The sequence below is a fragment of the Heteronotia binoei genome, chromosome 1 (assembly GCF_032191835.1).
Source record: "Heteronotia binoei isolate CCM8104 ecotype False Entrance Well chromosome 1, APGP_CSIRO_Hbin_v1, whole genome shotgun sequence".
In the NCBI taxonomy this organism is placed as follows: domain Eukaryota; kingdom Metazoa; phylum Chordata; class Lepidosauria; order Squamata; family Gekkonidae; genus Heteronotia; species Heteronotia binoei.
Window position 1 is genome coordinate 115,868,377 of NC_083223.1, and position 20,002 is coordinate 115,888,378.

The window sequence follows — 20,002 nt, forward strand, 5'->3', positions numbered from 1 at the left end:
CGATGCTGCTCCGATTCTGACTTTGGAATTGCCGGAAGAGCGTGGCTCCACGAAGCGTCCCCACGAGGGTTCGGTGGATGCGCCCGCTACAAAACGCCGAGAGGACTCGGGGACCCGAGCTCCGAAAAAGGCGAAATCGAAGGAGAAGCGCAAGCGACCCCGCACTCCTTCTCCGTCGGAAGGCGCATCGACGTCGGCAAAACCGCCGAAATCGATTCGGGTCTCTCCGCGCAGGAGCCCAACAGCCCAACAACGCCCGTCGGCGTCGGAGCAGGAGCCGGAAATTGACCTCACCCAACGGTCTTCATCCTCAGGCTCACGGCGTCGGTCGAGCAGCGGATCGACGTCGGGGGTAGACGCTTCGGCACCGGTCGTAGACCCGCCCTTCAAGCCCCGACCCAGACGGGACCTATCCTACACCCCGCAACGCTTCCCAATACCACCATGGGAGCAACGGCGGTGGCAACCTCCCTACTCCAGATACGAATCCTGTCGGTGGTACCCGGAGGACTACCAAGACTGGGAGCAAGCTTCGGAGTTTTCTGCGATGTCGAGGGTCTCGCATCACTCCCGAAAGGCGTCGGCGTCGGTCCCCCCGGATCGACAGCTAGTCCCGGTCGAAGCTCCGCCAAGACTATCGTCGGTACAACTTCAACCGCGAGCGTCGACACCGAGGCTCTCCGAGCATTCCACTCAGCGTGACTCCTCGTCATCGGAGTCGGACAGTGAGATCCCTGATCTGGAACCCTCACCTGGTTCCAACACGGCGGAGGATCTTCCGATCTCGCCGTCGGAAGACCTAAAATCCTATGGCGACCTCGTGAGGCGCATCGCTTCCACCCTCAGACTGCCTGTGACCCAACCGGAACCCGTAGTGGATGACAACGTGTTCGATATAATGCAAAGGAACACGTCCACTGCGGTGGCCCTTCCAGTCACCAAGGTGATTCTTCAGGCCATCAAAGAATCTTGGAAGAAGCCTTCCTCGACACCCGTTTCCTCCAAACGCCTGGACCATATGTACAGGGTTCAGGAGGCAGGTGCTGAATTTCTGTTCACCCACCCACGTCCGAATTCTGTGGTGGTCTCCTCCTCCTCGAAGGCAAGGAAGGTGCACTCCTCCCCACCGGACAAGGAGGGTAGGAAAATCGACGGGATGGGCCGCAAGGTCTATTCAGCGGGGGCACTCGGCATCAAGGTATCTAACTATGCAGCCTGCATGGCTAGGTACCAGTATGCCGTGTGGGAACAGCTTTCCCCCTTCCTCTCTTCACTAAGTGAGGACAAGAAGACGGCGGCAATGAAATTGCAAAAGGAAGGTCTCGCTGTAGCCAGACAGCAACTGGCTGCAGCGAAACATATGGTGGAAGCCTCAGCCAAAGCCATTACATCGGCAGTTTGCATCAGGCGACACTCCTGGCTCAGGTCGACGGCACTGCACCAAGACACCAAGACCTTTATCGAGGACTTACCCTTCGAGGGTGACGGGCTCTTCAGCACTACGACCGACACGGCGCTGCAAGAGTTTGACAAGAGTGTCAAGACATCCAGAAACTTGGGGGTCCAACCTTCCTCCAAGTCTCCGAAGTCAAAACAATGGTCCAAACCTTGGACCAAGAAGCCCTATCAGAAGTTCTCCCCTGAGCAGTGGCGTCCTCGCTCGCAGCAACCTGAACGGCCACCCTACTCCGGCAACGGCAGAAACCGTTATGGGGGCCAGCCTTCTAATAAATCTAAGGGGGCTCGGCCACAGAAGCAGGGGGTTTGACTTCCCGCAAGCACGCGTCATCGCCCCCACTGTCGACCATTCCATTCGCCTACGCCCTTTCCTGCCTGCCTGGGAGTTGATCTCCACAGACAGGTGGGCTCTGTCCATTATTCAAGAGGGCTACAAGATAGAGTTTATCCAGACCCCAAACCAGTCCGTGGTAGTTACCACTCCCCCTTCCCCACCTCTGCTGGCGGAGGTGAGCAACCTCCTACAGAAACAAGCCATAGAGGTTGTTCCACCGGAGACCAGGGTGGGAGGTTTCTACTCCCGCTACTTTCTGGTTCCCAAAAGGGACGGGGGTCTACGGCCTATCATGGACTTGCGGGGTCTGAACAAATTCATTCTATACCAGAAGTTCAGAATGGCTACACTGCAAACGATCCTGCCCCTCATCAATCAGGGGGATTGGATGGCGACCCTGGACCTCAGGGATGCTTACTTTCATGTCAGCATCCATCCCGCGTTCAGGCGTTTCCTACGATTTGCAGTGGGTGCTCGTCACTTCCAATTCAGGGCCCTGCCGTTTGGACTGTCTACTGCTCCTCGGGTGTTCACGAAGCTGATGAGTGTGGTGGCTGCTCATCTTCGCCTTCAGGGAGTCGTTGTTTTTCCGTACATCGACGACTGGCTTCTTGTAGCGAAGTCGAGGGAGAGTTTAACTTCTCACATCGCCATTACTCTGCGTCTTCTCGGCACCCTGGGGTTGCAGGTCAACGTGGAGAAGTCTCATCTCACCCCGTCAAAGACAGTTCAATTCATAGGGGCTCTGTTGGACACGGATCAGCACAGAGCGTTTCTTCCCGCTCAGAGAGCAAGGGACATCATGACTCTGGTACAGCTTCTCCAAAGGCGACAATGGGGCACAGCACAACAGATCCAGCGGATGCTGGGACTGATGGCTGCGACGACGAGCGTGCTGCGCTTTGCAAGGCTGCACATGAGGGGCCTACAGCTATGGTTCTTGCGCCATTTTCGCCCCCTCAGAGACTCACCTCGGAAGAGGTTCACCATCCCATCCGAGGCTCTTCAATCCCTGCAATGGTGGGGGTCGGAGAGCAACATCTGCCAAGGGGCTCCCTTTCATCTACCAACCCCTTCCGTGACCATCGCCACCGATGCTTCCATGTGGGGGTGGGGAGCTCATCTGGAGGACTTATGTGTGGGGGGCAAGTGGCCACTAAAACTCGGCCAGTACCACATAAATTACCTGGAACTGCTGGCGGTCCACTTTGCCCTTCGATCCTTCCGCCCTCTGTTAGCGGGGAAGACCGTGGCATTACTGACGGACAACACCACTGCCATGTGTTATATAAACAGGCAGGGAGGGACAGTGTCTCGCAGGCTATGCTCACTGGCATTAGATCTCTGGAGGGAGTGCCTCCAGTGGGACATTTTTGTGAAGGCTACGCATCTGCCTGGGGTCCTCAACGTACAGGCGGACTCTCTCAGCAGGGGTGCAGCATCCCCACACGAATGGGAACTGCAGTGGAAGTTCCTGGAACCAGTATTCCAACTTTGGGGCTATCCGCAGCTAGATGTTTTCGCCACAGCGTGGAACAAGAAGTGCCCCTTGTTCTGTGCCAGGGGGGGTGCGGACCCGACTTCCCTGGGAGACGGACTCCTTTTTCAGTGGGAGGGTTGGTTCCTGTACATGTTCCCACCCTTACCTCTGCTGACGAGAGTGGTCCACAAGTTAGTGCAGGAGAGACCACGATGCATTCTGGTGACCCCGTGGTGGCCCCGTCAGAGCTGGTTCCCGATTCTGCTCCAGCAGTCGAAGGGGATCTTTTACCAGTTCCCGGCGGAACCGGACCTGTTGTCGGCCCAGGGCGGACACGTGCTCCATCACAACGTGCCGCACCTGAAGCTGACAGCGTGGTTCATCGACCACTAGACTTTTCCACCAGGGTTCAGCAGGTGCTCCAGAGTAGCAGGAAACCTTCCACCCGTGCCTCTTATGAGAGGAAGTGGAAGAAGTTCAGTGACTTCATGGCTGACTCTCTTGTGCCACCCAACTCGGTTGGACTCCCGGCAATTTTTGAGTTTCTTTTGTCTTTGATCGATGAGGGGTTAGTTTTTTCCTCCATCAAGGTTTATTTGGCAGCTATTTCTGCCTTCCATGTTTCGGTCGAGGGTTACTCTGTTTTTGCACACCCGCATTCCAAAAGATTTTTAAAGGGCCTGTTCCGGCTTCATCCCCCCTCTAGATCCCCTCCACAGTTGTGGGACCTGACTTTGGTTTTGGACAAGTTAACTCGCCGTCCCTTTGAACCCATGGCAACATGTTCCCTGCAGCTCTTGTCCTGGAAGACTGCATTTTTAGTTGCCATCACGTCAGCACGTCGTGCGGGGGAGCTCACAGCGATGCGGTGTGACTACCCATACCTTGCCTTTAGGGAGGCCGGAGTTTCTTTGGCCCCGGACATTACTTTTCTCCCGAAAGTGGTTTCCCAGTTTCACCTTAACTTAGAAGTTTGGTTACCCACTTTTTACCCTAGTCCTTCCTCGGACGAGGAACGGAGGCTACATGCACTGGATGTTAAGCGTGCCCTCCTATTTTATTTAAACCGTTCAAGGGGTTTTCGTAAGGATAACCAGCTTTTTGTCTCCTACTCTGCCCCCAAGTTAGGGTCCAAGATTTCGTCTCAAAGACTTTCCAAGTGGCTTACTGAGACGATCAAACTTTGTTATCTGTTGGCTAAAAAGCCGTTACCTGGACCTGTGCGTGGACACTCCACTAGGGCGATGGCCACGTCGGTGGCATTCCTGAAAGGTGTGTCCCTTTCTGATGTCTGCAAGGCGGCTACCTGGTCTTCTCCGCATGCCTTCATGAAGCACTACGCGCTGGACGTGCATGCTCAGCAGAGGACTCGGTTGGGAGCTGCGGTGCTACAGGCTGTGTCTTCAGGCTGACCGTCTTCCCGCCTCCAGGTATGCTTTGCTTGCTAATCTCCCATGAGTGTGAAGCACAGAGACCACGAAGAAGATAGACAGGTTGCTTACCTGTAACTGTAGATCTTCGAGTGGTCATCTGTGCATTCACACTACCCGCCCTCCTTCCCCGCTGCTGACGGTCTCTCTCTCTCCAGAAAGGGGCTTTCAGCGGTCAGGGAGGAACTGGCGGGATTGCCGCGCGGGCGCCGGTGGGCATGCGCAGTGGGTCGCCTGCGCATGCCTGGTGGCGCCGAGCGCGAAAAAATCCCGGGCTTTTGCAGATACCGATTCGGGGATCGGCGCAGGCGCACTATCCCATGAGTGTGAATGCACAGATGACCACTCGAAGATCTACAGTTACAGGTAAGCAACCTGTCTTTCTTGTTCACACACACTGCTACCCAGAAGTGTATCCCCCATCCAGTATGCATGTTGCTAATTTTTGTTACTCAAATGTAGAACTCAGCACTTATCCTTGTTAAATTGCATCTTTTTAACATCCACCAACTTTCCCAATGTGTTCTGATCCTCCTCAACACCATGGATGTATATAGTTGATAGCAGTACCTGACAAAGGCACAGACTACAACATCACTGGCCGATGCTGAATATTGCTATCAATTCAGCAGCTAAGTTGAGTAATAACACTAATGCCTTTGCTGCTTTCCCATTTTACTCTCCACTGGTTCTTTTGCTCATTAACATCAAAGGTGCCTTGTCTTGGATAGCCCAGGCAAGCCCAATTTCATTTTATCTTGGAAGCTAAGCCTGTCCGACCCTGGCAAGTACTTGGATGGAAGACCTCCAAGGAATACCAGGGCCAGAATGCAGAGGCAGGCAGCAAGCCACCTCTCTGAACATCCTTGCCTCCCAGCCCCATATAGCTTCCAGGCAGGCACACACACACACAAATACAGACACCCCCCCCCCCCCAGCATCACAGGTGGAAGCTAGGTATTAACCATTGAACTGCAGCACAGTGTGATGCTTCAGTGCATCTGTACCAGTTTAAACTTAAGTACTCAGCTCATTAATTTGGAAATTGTTGAACACATGTAGATCTTCATGGAACAATGGAAAGCACAAAGTCCTGGGTGTACATTTCTTGTATTTTTCCAACACAATGGTAGCCGCAATCCTACATCTCAGTAACAGTTTAAGTGTTTAAATTTTTAATATGTCTTGTCTGTTTCTATACATTCAGTGCTCACTTGCAAATGTGATGAGCTGAAAAAAACAACACTGGAAAATGTTACTTGCTTTGTGGGTCAGTTTTTACTGAGTTGAAAATGTGTTGGATAATGAGTTTGTGAGTAGTAGATCAATTTGTTTACATTTTTTGCAAAAGTGTAATTGTATTACTCATTCAAGCAATATTGATTTAATGCATTATAAGCAAGTTAGAGGAGGCTGCTGACTGCACTGTGGCAAAGGGGAAGTTTTTATGCTGGGCTACAACTGCCACGGTGCTTTTTCAGCATTAATCTGAATCAGCACTTGTTTTTCAAATAGTTTGAAAGGTAAAGGTGGTTGCTTCCATCTGGCTTAGATTGTATATCGTCTCTTCCTCACTACATACACTCCCACAAGCATTGAGCTCACCAGTCATGTTTCAAAGAATCACACAACTAGTTCCATGTGTTCCATGGAGTTTTTCAGTGTCTTTTTCCCCCCTCCAAAGTTCAAGGCTATTTTTTCTAAATTGCAAACTGCTTTTAAAACACAGTATAGCTGCAGTGTTGCATTGAAGGTCAGGCTGATAGTCAAGGAAAATGGCTCAAAGCATCTTTGAGGACATGCAAGTAACTGAGCACCTCGTAAAAAGTGCTGTGAAAATGTTGTGAAAGCAACATCATCCCAGAATCAGAAATGACTGGTGCTTGCACAAAGGACTACCTTTACCTTTTCTGAATTGATGGGGGAGGTCATCATATTTTGAGGTATAAGCACACATCAAAGATCTATTCAGCACCATATCTTAGACCATTTGCAATGCAGATCTGGTACAAAATGGCCCTGGGGTCCTATTATGAAATAAGGCTATCAAAGGGAGATAGTTTCTAGCATCTCTGGATAGCCTCAGCATACTCTGAAGCATTCTGGGCCTAATATTCTGTCTCTCACCTGCAGTAAAGATGTTATGGCCTCATTTGTATTCTAAGTGTGTTTTCCAATGGTCAGCCTACTCCCTTAATACAATGGTGATGATGTATTCTGTTAACATAGCAGTTGAATCAGCATGCTGAGTGAGATGTAGTGATTGTCTAATGTGCTCAAGCTGTGTTACTCTCAGATAAGGCACCGGGGAGTGGATGGAGCTCTTCTAGTTTTGTTGCAAGAACCCACTTGTTTGAAGGCTATGAAATGCATAGCTTTCTGGTTATTAAGGTTGACAAGGCAGAAAAGAGAGAGAGAGGCAAAACTAACAACTGTTTTACTTCCAATCAATTTTAACAGTTGGTCGATAAAGCTAGAGAACCGAACATATACAAAGATGACCTGAAATGTTCGCATCATCCCCATTGTCTGTTTACTCCACCATCAAAAAGTGGAATACAGATCTGCTCCAACAAAAATCCAACCCTAAAACTTATGTGTTCTCTAACCATACTTCTAGAATCTATACCTCTCTGAACACTGTTATAACAACAAGCGTAACAAGACTTTTCTGAGGGTGCATTTTGAGATGCTTCCATAAATGATAAAATAAAAGATTTATTTATTGTAACGTTTTATTTTTAACACTATTAGCATAGTTTGTGCACAGCATAAGAGCTAACCAATGAGTAAAAACATGAATGAATAAACTTGGATTTTTTTTTTTGAGGTATGAAATTTTGGTTCTTCTGTGCTAGTATAGTGGGCATTTAAAGAGGAAATATTGAAGATGTCATTTTTTCCCAACCCTGAGTAGTAACTTTGAATCAAATCGTTAGCTGTTTCACACTTATTTCCATACTCACCTAAGTGTTTATGGGGAGGGTCAGGTGATGGCCATAAAGTCACTTTCTACTTCTGCCAATCCTATGAACCTCCAAAATATCATGAGGGCTTTGTCTTCCTTGACTGAGTCAGTCGATCTCGTGTTGGGTTTTCCTGCTTTCCTGCTGCCTTCAACCTTTTCTGGCATTATTGTCTTTTCCAATGAGCCTTGTCTTCTCTTAAAGTGACCAAAATACAATAGTTTCATAAACAAATATATTTAAATGTAATTGATTACTTCATTGCTTAATCAGCTCAAATATTTAATCAGTTGTTACAGTTATTTGCAATTCATGTAAGAGTCCTTAGAAATGAGAATGCTCAGTGATCTAGATTTCATGTTCCTGTGGCAGAGTAGGAAAAAAAGCACACAATTGGTAGTCAGTGGTTTTATCATAGAGAATCATAGGATCAACATTCTCACTCTTCAATCCTGGCCTTTAGTATACTAGGTAATTATGTTATATGGTACTTTTAGGATTGAATTAGTTCATTTATTTGTTTATTGAAGCATTTGTATCCTGCCTTTCCTTGTGGCCTAAAGCAGACTTAAATGTCACAAGTTAGAACATTACAGTTTTAAACCAATACATTAAAAACCCCTGTTCCTGCATAAGGGTGCCTATTAAAACTTCTGGCAAATAAAATAACTTTTCAGTGCTCCCTGAAGATTTTTAATGCTGGTGCTTCTTGGCATGTGGATTGTGTGTCATTTTCTCAACGATATGAGATTTTAAAAAATTAACATGTTTGTTGTAAAAAAAAACTTGACTCAAGGTTGGCTTCACCATGTCCTGAGGTAGGGCAGCTGTCAGGGCCCAGGACGTCTGGTGGGCCCCATTGCCAACAGCCCTCCATCCATGCTGCTGTCCTGCTACCCACCCTTCTCCCACCTTTTCATGGGCACTCCATTACTCACGCTGCTAACTAAATATATTGTCCAGTGTTGTTGAAGAAGAGCATGCAGGATCCTGGCAGCCATGGCAGCAGCCCTCCCAGCTGCATGCACTTCCCAGTTCTATAAGGCAAAGATCATGGAAGTAGTGTGGGCAGCTGTGGGTGCAGGCAGTGGGAAGGCTTGTGAACAAGGATGCACTGGCAGTTGGAGACAATCGGGTGGATGGTATTTATTTATTTATTTATTTATTCAATTTATATCCCGCCCTCCTCACCGAGGTGGGCTCAGGGCGGCTGAGAAAGTGAGGTGGAATGTGGTAGAAAGTGAGGTGCAAGCAGGGGCATCGTGGTAGGCAGGAGCCCTGTACACTTTCTGCCTATTACACTCCCCAAACCTAGAAATGACCATGACTTGATTTTACAGATTTTCATGCCCTCCTTTGCATCTACCTGCAGTGACAACTTGTGCCATATCTAAAACATCAACCAACAGCTTCCTATGTAGGGTTGCCATCTTCCCACTGGCAGTGGGAGACCTCCAGTCTCCTGCTCTCTTTGCCTGCAAATGGGCAGTAGGATGAAGTTTCTGAGCAAAGGGAGGGGGCACAATAAGCATCCCCAGTGTGATGATATTCCTTCCAGAAGTATTGTCACCCCACCAGGTGCCATTGTTTTTTGTCCAAAACTCTCTGGTTAAACCATAGAGTTTTGGACAAATGCTACAGCATTACCCCCAGAGTGATGATGGGTTGCAACATAAGTAACACTCTTACACTGGGTGTCAAGACACTAGAAATACTTCCCTCACTGATGTGAAGAATATGTAAAATTAAAAGAAAATAACATTATATTTTGATTTTTTTGTAGTTTTAGTCCTTCATGTGTCTTAGAAGGAACCAGTGATTATCGATGTACTGCTTGCCCAGTTGGATATGAAGGACAGTACTGTGAAAGGTAAGAAAAGGTATTGTAAATCTGATTTTACAGATTTACATGCAAAAAAAAGAAAAAGCAAGCGTAAAACATTTTATGTTCTGCTGATCAGAAAGGGACTTATTAATGTAAATTATTGTAGTGCAGAGAATAAAGTGCACATCATTAGTTCATGGGCTATGACACAGCAAGTTTCTTTTGTGACCTCTTCACATTTTTGTTTGACATTCTTTGTTTACATATGACACAGTATATGGTAGAAATTTCAGATGACAGAGCTATTATGCAGGCTTCAGGTTAAAATGCATAATAGCAAGTTTATACTAAGGAATAAGATTTCATAGCATTCCTTTTACAAAGCCATGATGATTTGTTTTTCATCTGTAACCGTGTTATTCACATAACTGTTTAATGAAGGTGTCTACACCCTTCCCACACAATTTTCTGTCTGCCTCTTCATGGCATCATCCACATTGTCACCCTTCCTTACTTCCTTGTCTTCTGCCTACCCAACAACCAACCTATTTTTTATCTGCCTTTTATTATCTTCATCTATATTTATTATTTGCTTCATTTATTCCTGACTTTCTTCCATATTGGGGACCCAAAGCAGCTTACAAAATTCTCTTTTTCTCCACTTTATCCTTACAAAAGTCTTATGAGCTTAGTTTGGCTGAGAGTCTGTAACTGGGCCAAGATCACCCACCAAGCTTTTATGGAAGAGAGGTGATTCAAACTGGGGACTTCCAGACCCTAGTCTGAAATTCTAACCACTAAACCACACTGGTTTTCATGGGGTGGCTGCTGTTGAACAGTAATAAGCAGCCAGGTCTGGGTGAGTCATACAAGTTGCATGGTAAATGTCACACCAGTTCTCAGATAGCTGGACCCCATCATTTCTATACATAAGTAGCATATCATGGTAGATGAAAGGATGTAGTATAAAAGACCTCCCCCAACCTCAACAGTTTTTATGCTGAACCTTCTTAATGGCCAGAGGTTTAAATGTGCCCCTCCAGACCCATCTCTGGAGGCCTTCCATCCAAACCAGCAGCATTCCTAGGCATTCTACCTGGATTCTTCTGAGGTCCTTAATTGCTATCATTACTAGTGCTTTACCCTTGATCTGCACTAAATCAATGTAATCTAACACTAGAATTTGGGGGCGGCTGGCCTCTCTCAGGTAGCTGGAGGGCATGAGCTGACCCGACAACGTCCCCCTCTTGCCGCATCATTGAGCGTTCACCAGAGGAGGAAGGCCCAACTGAGTCCCACTGGCACTGATGTTTGCCCTTCTCTTCACCCAAATGAGAACCTTAACTAGGCTGTGTGATGTGCCTGCATGTGTAAGAAACAAAGCAAACTGCATTATCTAAAGTAGCCCCTAGAGGCACTGGACTGCCAACAGCCAATTCTCTGTATGTAGTGGCCAGACAGACCTAATCTGGCTGCCATTACCATGACCCCAATCTGGAAGTCTGCACCCTAAACTCATGTACAGGCAATCCAGCCTCCACTAGTATTCTGCAGGAACCTGCCCCAAACTAATATTGTGTTGCTGCCCTTCCATTGCCATGATGAAACAGGTGTCCAAAACTCATGTGCTGGTAATCCAACCTCTCAGTATTCTGCAGGTGACTCCCCAACTGATACTGCATCAGCAGCCTTCCATTGCCATGCTGAAACAAACACCCAGGGCCATCACCCTGTGCATCCAAATAAAGGCCCAATGCCATAACAGGCACAGCTGGGGATCCCCAGCAGTCCTCAGAATCTCACAGGGTTCCTGTCCCCTTTTGACCCACCTTGGACCTACAAAGCATTAGCTTTGTCTCACTGTACAACCGCCTCAGGTGTGTAGCATGTGCAACACCATTTGGGACACATTCCAGTGAGACTGAACCAAGAACTCACTATTCCTTAAAGCAGGATAAAATGTCACCAAAGTAGCTATTCGGACAAAAAGCAACTCAATGGCTAACACAGTGTGCTTTGTACCCCTGCCCCAGCAATCTCAGCAGCCCTGGGGTGAAAGGGTGCCCAGAGTCTCTCTCTGCAGGGGCCTCACAAGACCACCTTTACAGCATTCTGTACACCCTGAAATTGACTATTGCATCCACAAACACTGCAGCCTTTGCCTTACATGCCAATGCCCCACGTATGATTCAGCATCTTAATTGTAAAACCATGTGCCTTTATGGCCACCAAGAACTGCTGAACATGTTTGACTGATAAAGACCACTGCAACACCAGATGTACCTGACTTCTAAAGCTTATGAAGTGTTGCACTTGGCTGACATAAGCTGCCTTTGAGCACAGACTTTGGGATGCTGTCACTGCCCAAGATGCCACAGGCTCTCAAGCATCAGAGCAGGAGTGTTATCTGCCCCAAGTGCCAGCTGTTAATAGTGCTGCTCCTGGAAATGAGACAGCATTTCTACTATGCATTATCAAGACCTGGAGCATGTCATGACTTGAAATAAAATATTAAACTGGGCATTGACAACCTGTAGCACAGCAGCATTGTCACATAAAAAAGGACCACAGAATTCTTTATCACACTTCCTCACAAAGTTCTGCTCTCAACTAGTCATCCATCTCCATGCACATGAATGGCCCATAAAATATAACCAAACCCATGCTGCCTAGTAGCATCCAATTGGACTTGGAAATCTTTCCCAGCTAGATAGACTTGCTTCCCCCCTCCCCCCAAAAGCCCGCTTCATTAAAACTTTCTAAGAAACATAACCATATGAAGGAAGATCCCTTGATCTTATGGTGGGCTTCCCTAACCCCTTTTGTGGCACCTACCATGCACCTAAGAAAAGCCCTACCCAGGGTACCACTTGACATATAACATTAAGATATCCTACCAATGACTGAACCTCCCTTGGGGTAAACTTCCTATTCGTAGAAAAAGGACCACACAATTCTCTAGCTTGTTGAATGGGAACCTGCAACCTCAGCTGTCTTACCAGTTTCTACAGTAAAATGATGACTATCTAGATGGGTCCTCAGCAATGTTTCCTCTAAGTTGCGGAGTTTTGTGAGCAAAAATTCTACTTCGTGAGCTGCTGGCATTAAAGTTGTGAGCCACTGTATAAATTAGTTTGCTCTGGAGCTATTTTTCATGAGCTAAGACAAAAATGTGTGAGCCAGAGGTTGAAAAACTGAGCTAGCTCACACTGACTCAGCTTAGAGGGAACATTGCTCCTCAGTCTTTTCAGCTGTCACAGAAACTCCACGTCCCTTCAGTTATCCCCTTCTACTCTATGGAAATGACAAATGATGGAGTGTCCTAAATTCCCCAGGAGGCACACCTAATGAAGAAATGTTCTAATTCTTTATAAGTGGGGCCCAGAATTTTTGCTCACAGGACTCTGCAGCTTAGAGGGAACATTGTTTGCAAGCCCACTCAATCACAGTGGTGGGAAAGCTAGCACTTCCGCACACTAGCCAGGGAGCTCTTTATCAGCAAGAATTCAGAACAGCCCTGCTGGAATGCAGTAGAAAGGCATAAAGAAACAGAACATAAGGGGAGCTGGTGAACTCAAAGCTAAAAGGACAACCAAGCCAAAGCCATGTCACAAGAAGTTAATTTAGGGTTGCAAACATACTGAACTGACTCTACCCGCAATCAGTTATCAGCTGTTGAACTTAGTTGCTCTGCCACATTTATTTATTTATATACTCAGTTTCATTCAACCATCTCCTTTCTGCCTTAAAAACAACAAAAACCTGAACAGAGCAATAAATGGGGTGGGGAAGAATTATGTACTGTACCAAATCTACAAACTCTTCTACACATGCAGCTATAGAAGCACAAAGAGAGATACACTCCCCACTTCCACACATTGAACTCTACATTACAGGCTGGTAACATTCCAATTCCACACCTAGAATACTATGTTCAAGCATTAATGATGCTGATAAGCACTAGTGTGCAGGATGCTAAGAACTGGAAAGTTTGGAGAATATGGTAAAGATCTAGAAGACAAATCCTAAAAGGCATATTGAATTTAGGGAATAGATTAAGGGAGGTTTAGTCTGATAATCTTCAAATATGTAAAAGTCTGTCAGAGAAGATTTAGTGGCTTTAAATGAGAGAGTAGATTTAGATAAAATATTAGGGAGACATTTTTAATGATTGGAATACTTCAGTGATATAATAAACTGTCTCAGAAGGTTAGGGTATCTTATTCCTTAGGGGTTTCTTAGAGAAGCTGTTTTTGAAATTGGGATGTCAATTGAACATTTCCAGTCTGTGGGTCATTTGTTTGTTTTCCAGATTTGTTGGCACAGTTGTTAAGATTTTGATGGATTCAGTTTCTGTGGCCTAGAATAGCTTTATTGATATGCCATCTACTCTTGATGCTTTATTTCTTCTAGTTGCTCTCAGTTCAGCTCTCACTTCGCTTTCTAAAATCATAGATTCTTCTTCAAAAGATGCTTCTTGGAAGGAATCTGTCATCCTTTTGTCTCTTTTGTACAGTTCTTCAGTGTATTGTTCTCATCTTTTCTTTATTTTATCCTGTCCAATTAGAGTATTTCCATATTGATCTTTCAGCATGCCTAACCATGACTTAAATTTCCCTTTGATTTCTCAGATCTTCTGGAACAGATCGCTTGTTCTTTCTTTTATGTTGTTCTTTACCCTGATCGTTATAATAGTTTTCCTTGTCTCTATGTGTGAGTCATTGGAGCACTGTATTTAGGCTTTTTATACTGTTTTTGTCAGTTGTTACTTTTGCTTCTCATCTAGCTTTTGCAATTTAAAATGTTTCATCAGTCATCCATCAAGGCATTTCTTTTCTTTTGGCTACAGGAATAGCATTTGTACATTCTTCCTCAATAATTAGTTCTTCTGGTTCATATTCACATGAATTTAGTAATTCAAATATGTTTACATGGTTTTTAAATCCTTCAGAAATATTTCTTAGATTGTATTATTGCTATAAAGCATTATGACTGTTTTGGTGTTTTTCTTCAGCTTTATGCTAATTTTCTATATTAACAACTAATGATCTGTTCCACAGTTGGCTTCTAGTCTTGTTTTAGCAGAGACAATATAACTTTTCCATCTTCTGCTTCCAATGATGTAATCTATTTGATTCCTACATTGGCCGTCTGGTGACGTAGTCCCCGTCAAATGTCATGCTTCCCCACATACATATAGAGGGTCCTGATAAGTATGTGAACTGGATCTGTGTTTCAATGGTTATTCCTTCACAGAAAAACATTTACACTGGGATTCTTAAAATGAATTTACATTTTACTGCAATATTTCATCCTGTAGGTGTTCCTCTGGTTATACTGGGAATCCAAAAATTCCAGGTGGATCTTGTCAAGAATGTGAGTGTAATCCATATGGTTCGCTGCCTGTTCCCTGTGATCCTGTCACTGGACAGTGCATGTGCAGACCTGGATCAACTGGGTGGAAGTGTGCTGGCTGTGAACCCTGGCATGCTCGTGAAGGCATAGCATGCGTGTGTACGTATATTAACACTGCTTCTAGAAATTTTGGTGGCTTGTTTTTGTTTTCAAATGTGAATTGTTATTTTGCAGAATCTTTATGAGAATGACCACCAGCCATCTAATATCCATGGTGTACTGGTCTGTCAGTATTTTGAGCTATATGAACCAACTCATTGTACACTTTGATACATGCAAAAAGGTGGATTGAAAACCCTGCTGTGCCATAGAAATGACCCTTTCATTTTCAGTTTCTGCAGCAGTTTTCTCAGCTATGTTGACAAATCATTTGGAATGTATTGAGTTTTAATGTGCCCTTAATATTGAATGAATAGTTCCATTATTTTGTGATTTTTTACACAGAAAATATTTTTTCTAGCCCTGAGAAACTATTGATCAGAGTGTTTTGTTCAACATCTTTATAACTGACTTGGATGAAGGATAGAGGGAATGCTTATTAAATTTTCAGAAGGGAATAACTGCATGGGGGGATAAATGGAAAGGGGGTTATAAGTATAGTAGAAGACAGAGACATGACACAGAATGATCTTGACAGGCTGGAAAACTGAGCTAAAACAAATACAATGAATTTTAATGGGGATAAATGTAAAGTTCTGCATTTAGGCAGGAAAATTCAATGCATAATTATAGGATGGGGGAGACTTGTCTTAGCAGTAGTATGTGCAAAAAGGATCTAGGGATCTTAGTGGACCATATACTGAACAAGAGTCAGAAGTTAGATCAAAGTGGGCAGCCGTGTTGGTCTGAAACAGTAGAACAAAGTAGGAGTCATATACAGAGTGGAGCACTTTGAGGTCAGAAATTTTTCTCCTGGCCGGTTTGGCAAGAGATCCTGGAGGGCTTTGCCATCTTCTGGGCATGGAGCAGGGGTCACTGGGGATGTGTGTGGGGCGGGTGGGAGAGGTATTTGTGAAGTTCCTGCACTGTGCAGTGATTGGACTAGATAACCCTGGAGATCCATTCCAACTCTATGATTCTAGGCTGTTTCACATAGTCCTGATGAAATACAGACATGGAAGATATGACAAGTACAGGCGATGAATAAGGACTTTAAAAAAAATTAAATTACTAATATAACAGCTAGCACAGCATTGATATTGACAGTTTTCTTCACTGTCACTTTTTAAAAAATAGATTTTTAGAAAATTATTGCTTGGATTTTGGTTTCCTAAAATTGACAGTATTTATTTGTTTTTCTTTCCCCGGTGTATGAATAATTTTCTATTGTTTTTGCTTGTACGTACCAAAGTGATGCACAAATGTTGTATTGTAAACTTGTTAATATGTACATAAATTGATAGAAAAGGAAATTCACAGGAATGTCAAACTAAAGTTCTCTCAATCAAACAAGCTTGTTTTGACATAGCATATTTGTTTAATTTAAGAGATCCAGCTTGGTGTAGTGGTTAAGTGTGAGGACTCTTATCTGGGAGAACCGGGTGTGATTCCCCACTCCTCCACTTGCAGCTGCTGGAATGGCCTTGGGTTAGCCATAGCTATTGCAGGTGTTGTCCTTGAAAGGGCAGCTGCTGTGAGAGCTCTCTCAGCCCCACCCACCTCACAGGGTGTCTGTTGTGGGGGAAGGAGATAAAGGAGATTGTAAGCCACTCTGAGACTCTGATTCCGAGAGAAGGGTGGGGTATAAATCTGTGGTCTTCTTCTTAATTTGATACTACTAAAACCATGCACAGATGTAACCAGCAGGGGCCAGAACAGATTGATGAAAATCATAAATCTCTGTTATGTAAATTACATGTACAATTGGAATTGGAACCATATTGGAAAATGAGAGAGAACTTAACTCATCAACCCCGGCTGACTTTCGCTAAAGGCCTTAATGTCTCCCATACTTACAAGGGACACATACCTCTTCCAGTATACCCTGTGCAGCAACTTATCTCTTCAGGCAACTGCTACTTGCAAAGGTATTAGGTCTGTGGACCACCCTTATTCTGTGGACCATCCTTCTTGAATGAGTCAGGAATGTAACTATTCTGTTGAAATCTAATCAGTTTTACAAAACAGAACCATTCAGAGAGATACCTAATTCTGTCCAAGGTGCTATGTTGCTGGCAGCTAGCTGGTATAAAGAGAAAAGTGCAAGAGTCAAGTAGCACCTTAAAGACTAACAAAATTTTGACAGGGGATGAGGTTTCATGAGTCTCACTGCTCACCTCTTCAGCTGGTATTTTTTAGTTGGGCCTAGCTCTGTTTTAGTTGCATGTTGGTTTTCATATCATTCTAACCAGCCTGTAGTATGATTGTGAAAATGTTAAAAGTGCTCTACATAAGTAAATGAAACATGAATAAGAAAGGGGTGACCAAGTTTCAGTTAATAAAATCAGTGGGGTGTTGAAGAAAGAAGTGCATTTTACAATTTATTTGTGTACAATTTTACAAAAGCAACTGTTTTTACGAGCATGCTGACTTGTGAGGCATTTCACATTCAGGTAGGTCTGACCTGGACTGCACTTGTTATGCAAAGCAGATTTGTGTTGAAAATAGAGGTCTTTGCTTTTTGCTAACCCATCAATAAAATAACTCATGATTTTCCTTTTTCATGTGTGCACACGGTTGTAATGATCTGAACATAACACTAATGCTGAAGACACATTTATACTGATATTTTATAGATGAAACCAAGGCAACTTGTAGTCATGTATAAATGATAGAATCATCCTCCTCTGACATTTCCTGTTGCCCCAGTACACCCTGTGCACTACTAGAGTCAGAACAGCATGTCTCTTTTGCTCAACTGAGGGCTCATCTCGATGCATCTCCTCTTTTCAAACCAATTATACATCACGAGGTGTTAATTCATGTTGATTGTTTGCAACACACATTACAGGCAATGGTTGTTTGTTCATTCAGAATATTTTGGTATCTTCATAACTGATTCAAAATAATTCTAGCACACTGAAGTTGGTTTTCATTTGCATCACATTTTGTGATATCTATTGCCAACTGTTTCCAAAAACACGAGATTAACAAGAAATAGCTTGTTTAAATAAAATACTGTATGTCACTGTTAAATAGGGAAATCTCTTGGTGTGCTGCTCTCAGTTGGTTTAGCACAACCAACTGTTCTTTTTTATATTCTTCTTTTTAAAATATTCTGACTGTTTAAAGGAAGATGGCATTTTGCTATTTACTCAATTTACCATTTCAAAATGTCTGCCTGACAGATCTGTATGACTGGTTGACCAAATAGGATAGATGTTGGTATATAAAACACACAGCTCACTGTAAAACCCATATGTAATTTATGGAAATGTGCTTTTGCTTTGTGTTCCATACACAAGCACACAAATGAGAAGACGTGGGCCACTAATAGGTTTTTCTGACATGCATGCATAAAGTAAAAAATATTACCCCTTTACTAGAGCAATTACAGTGCACTTCAGTTCAAGCAACAAATTAGTGGGAGTGGAAGGCAACAAGAATTTAGTGAAGAAAGGATGCTACTGAAAATAACATTTCAGAGCCTCCTTGTTCAACTTGACAATTGCTTCTCACTGCACTGAATCAATTTGCCTCCTCTCCAATGATTTGCTTTGCTGTTTGTCTGTACTTCGGTTGTTAAACTATAGCTTTAGATTCTTAGTGAAACAGTATAAAACATGATTTTTTTTTTTTAATGAGAAAAGTTTCCAGTGAATTGATTGACTACCAAAAAATACAGGAGAGGAAATTTGCACACACTATCTATCAAACTGTTTTATCCTGTCCTTCATCTAAGGAGCTCAGGGTGGTATACTTACCATGTTTGGCCATAGGCATATGGAAGCAGACTTGCACATATGCATTGGCGTTGCCAGCCAGTGGTACTCAGCAGAAGACTGTGGGGATGGGGACATAGGCACTCTAAAGTGATGGTGTGATGTCACTTCCAAACTGAGCCCCCAAGTAACATTATTACATCAACATGGTGCTCTAGAATTCACTGGAAGCTCTGTGGTCTTTGAATCCTAGAGCATTACCTTGCCACAAATTCACTTTTGGATTCACCCTAGAAGTGACATCACTGCATCATTCTGTCAGCAATTTTCGGCATATTTTTGCCCTCAGCCTCCTATAAAGTGATGTCAGGGGTCAAGGGCTTCTGCTGGGAGGTCTCCTGCTATAGCTGGAGATCTGGCAGCCCTAACACATACACACACACACCTCTGAACTGAGAATTACATGTGCAAATAATTGCATGTGCAGATCTGCAGCTGAAACAAGCAATCCATGCTGCAGATGCATAGCCCTAAAAATAAACTGCATTCCCACTAATTGGTAGACAGAATGGCAAATTGGACCTGATCTCTGCAATCCTCTTCTCTACCAAAGTTTGGACTGGTGAGAATGCAGCTTATTTTATAAGTGCTATGTATATAGGAAATTAAGTTGATGTCTCATAGCCTCAGGGCAAGTGAGAGAGTGAGTGCAAAGAAGACAATGGCACAACTGAGTTGGAGGGAAATTGGCAACAGTTTTTATTGAATACAACCCCAGGGGCATTGTCACAGCATGGAGTCAGATCCTGTATTGGATCTGCTGCCCAATGTACCTCTTCCCCCAGCCTACCTGCTGAGGGAAAATAAGCAAAATGGCAAGCCTCAGGGTCTACATGGGTATGAGCTGCTGTGGGGTTCCCTTGCCACCTGGTGGTGTGAACCCACCCATGGCCCCCGAAGTGTGCATGCCACTAAATGGCTCCATCCACAAGGGAGTCTCCAAACAGGAGATACGGCACTCAGGAAAAGTCTCTATTGAGGCTACACAGCACTTTTATTTATTTATTATTTATTTATTTCTGAACATTTATATCCCGCTCCTCCAAAAACAACTTGGAGCGGCTTCCAACAATATTAAAATCAGTACAATAGATACAATAAAATAGTTACATATTAATAAAATCATATCATTCTATACAACAGGCGTTGTATACAGCAGACTACAGTTAATAATAATGGCCATGTGGCCTGTTGATCTTATGTTAAGCAAAAT

At 44.3% G+C, this 20,002-nt stretch overlaps 1 protein-coding gene across 8 annotated transcripts in view; it reads left to right on the forward strand.

Moving 5' to 3' along the window:
• Window positions 1-20,002, forward strand: part of LAMA2 (laminin subunit alpha 2) — a 900,941-nt gene that overhangs the window by 693,082 nt on the left and 187,857 nt on the right. For 5 of the 8 annotated variants that reach the window (XM_060239150.1, XM_060239164.1, XM_060239180.1 and 2 more), the window contains 2 exons: window positions 9,452-9,538; window positions 14,814-15,007. In XM_060239150.1, the coding sequence (XP_060095133.1) occupies window positions 9,452-9,538; window positions 14,814-15,007 (281 nt within the window). The remainder of the gene's footprint in view (window positions 1-9,451; window positions 9,539-14,813; window positions 15,008-20,002) is intronic. The other 3 variants (XM_060239173.1, XM_060239196.1, XM_060239205.1) reach the window with 1 other exon arrangement.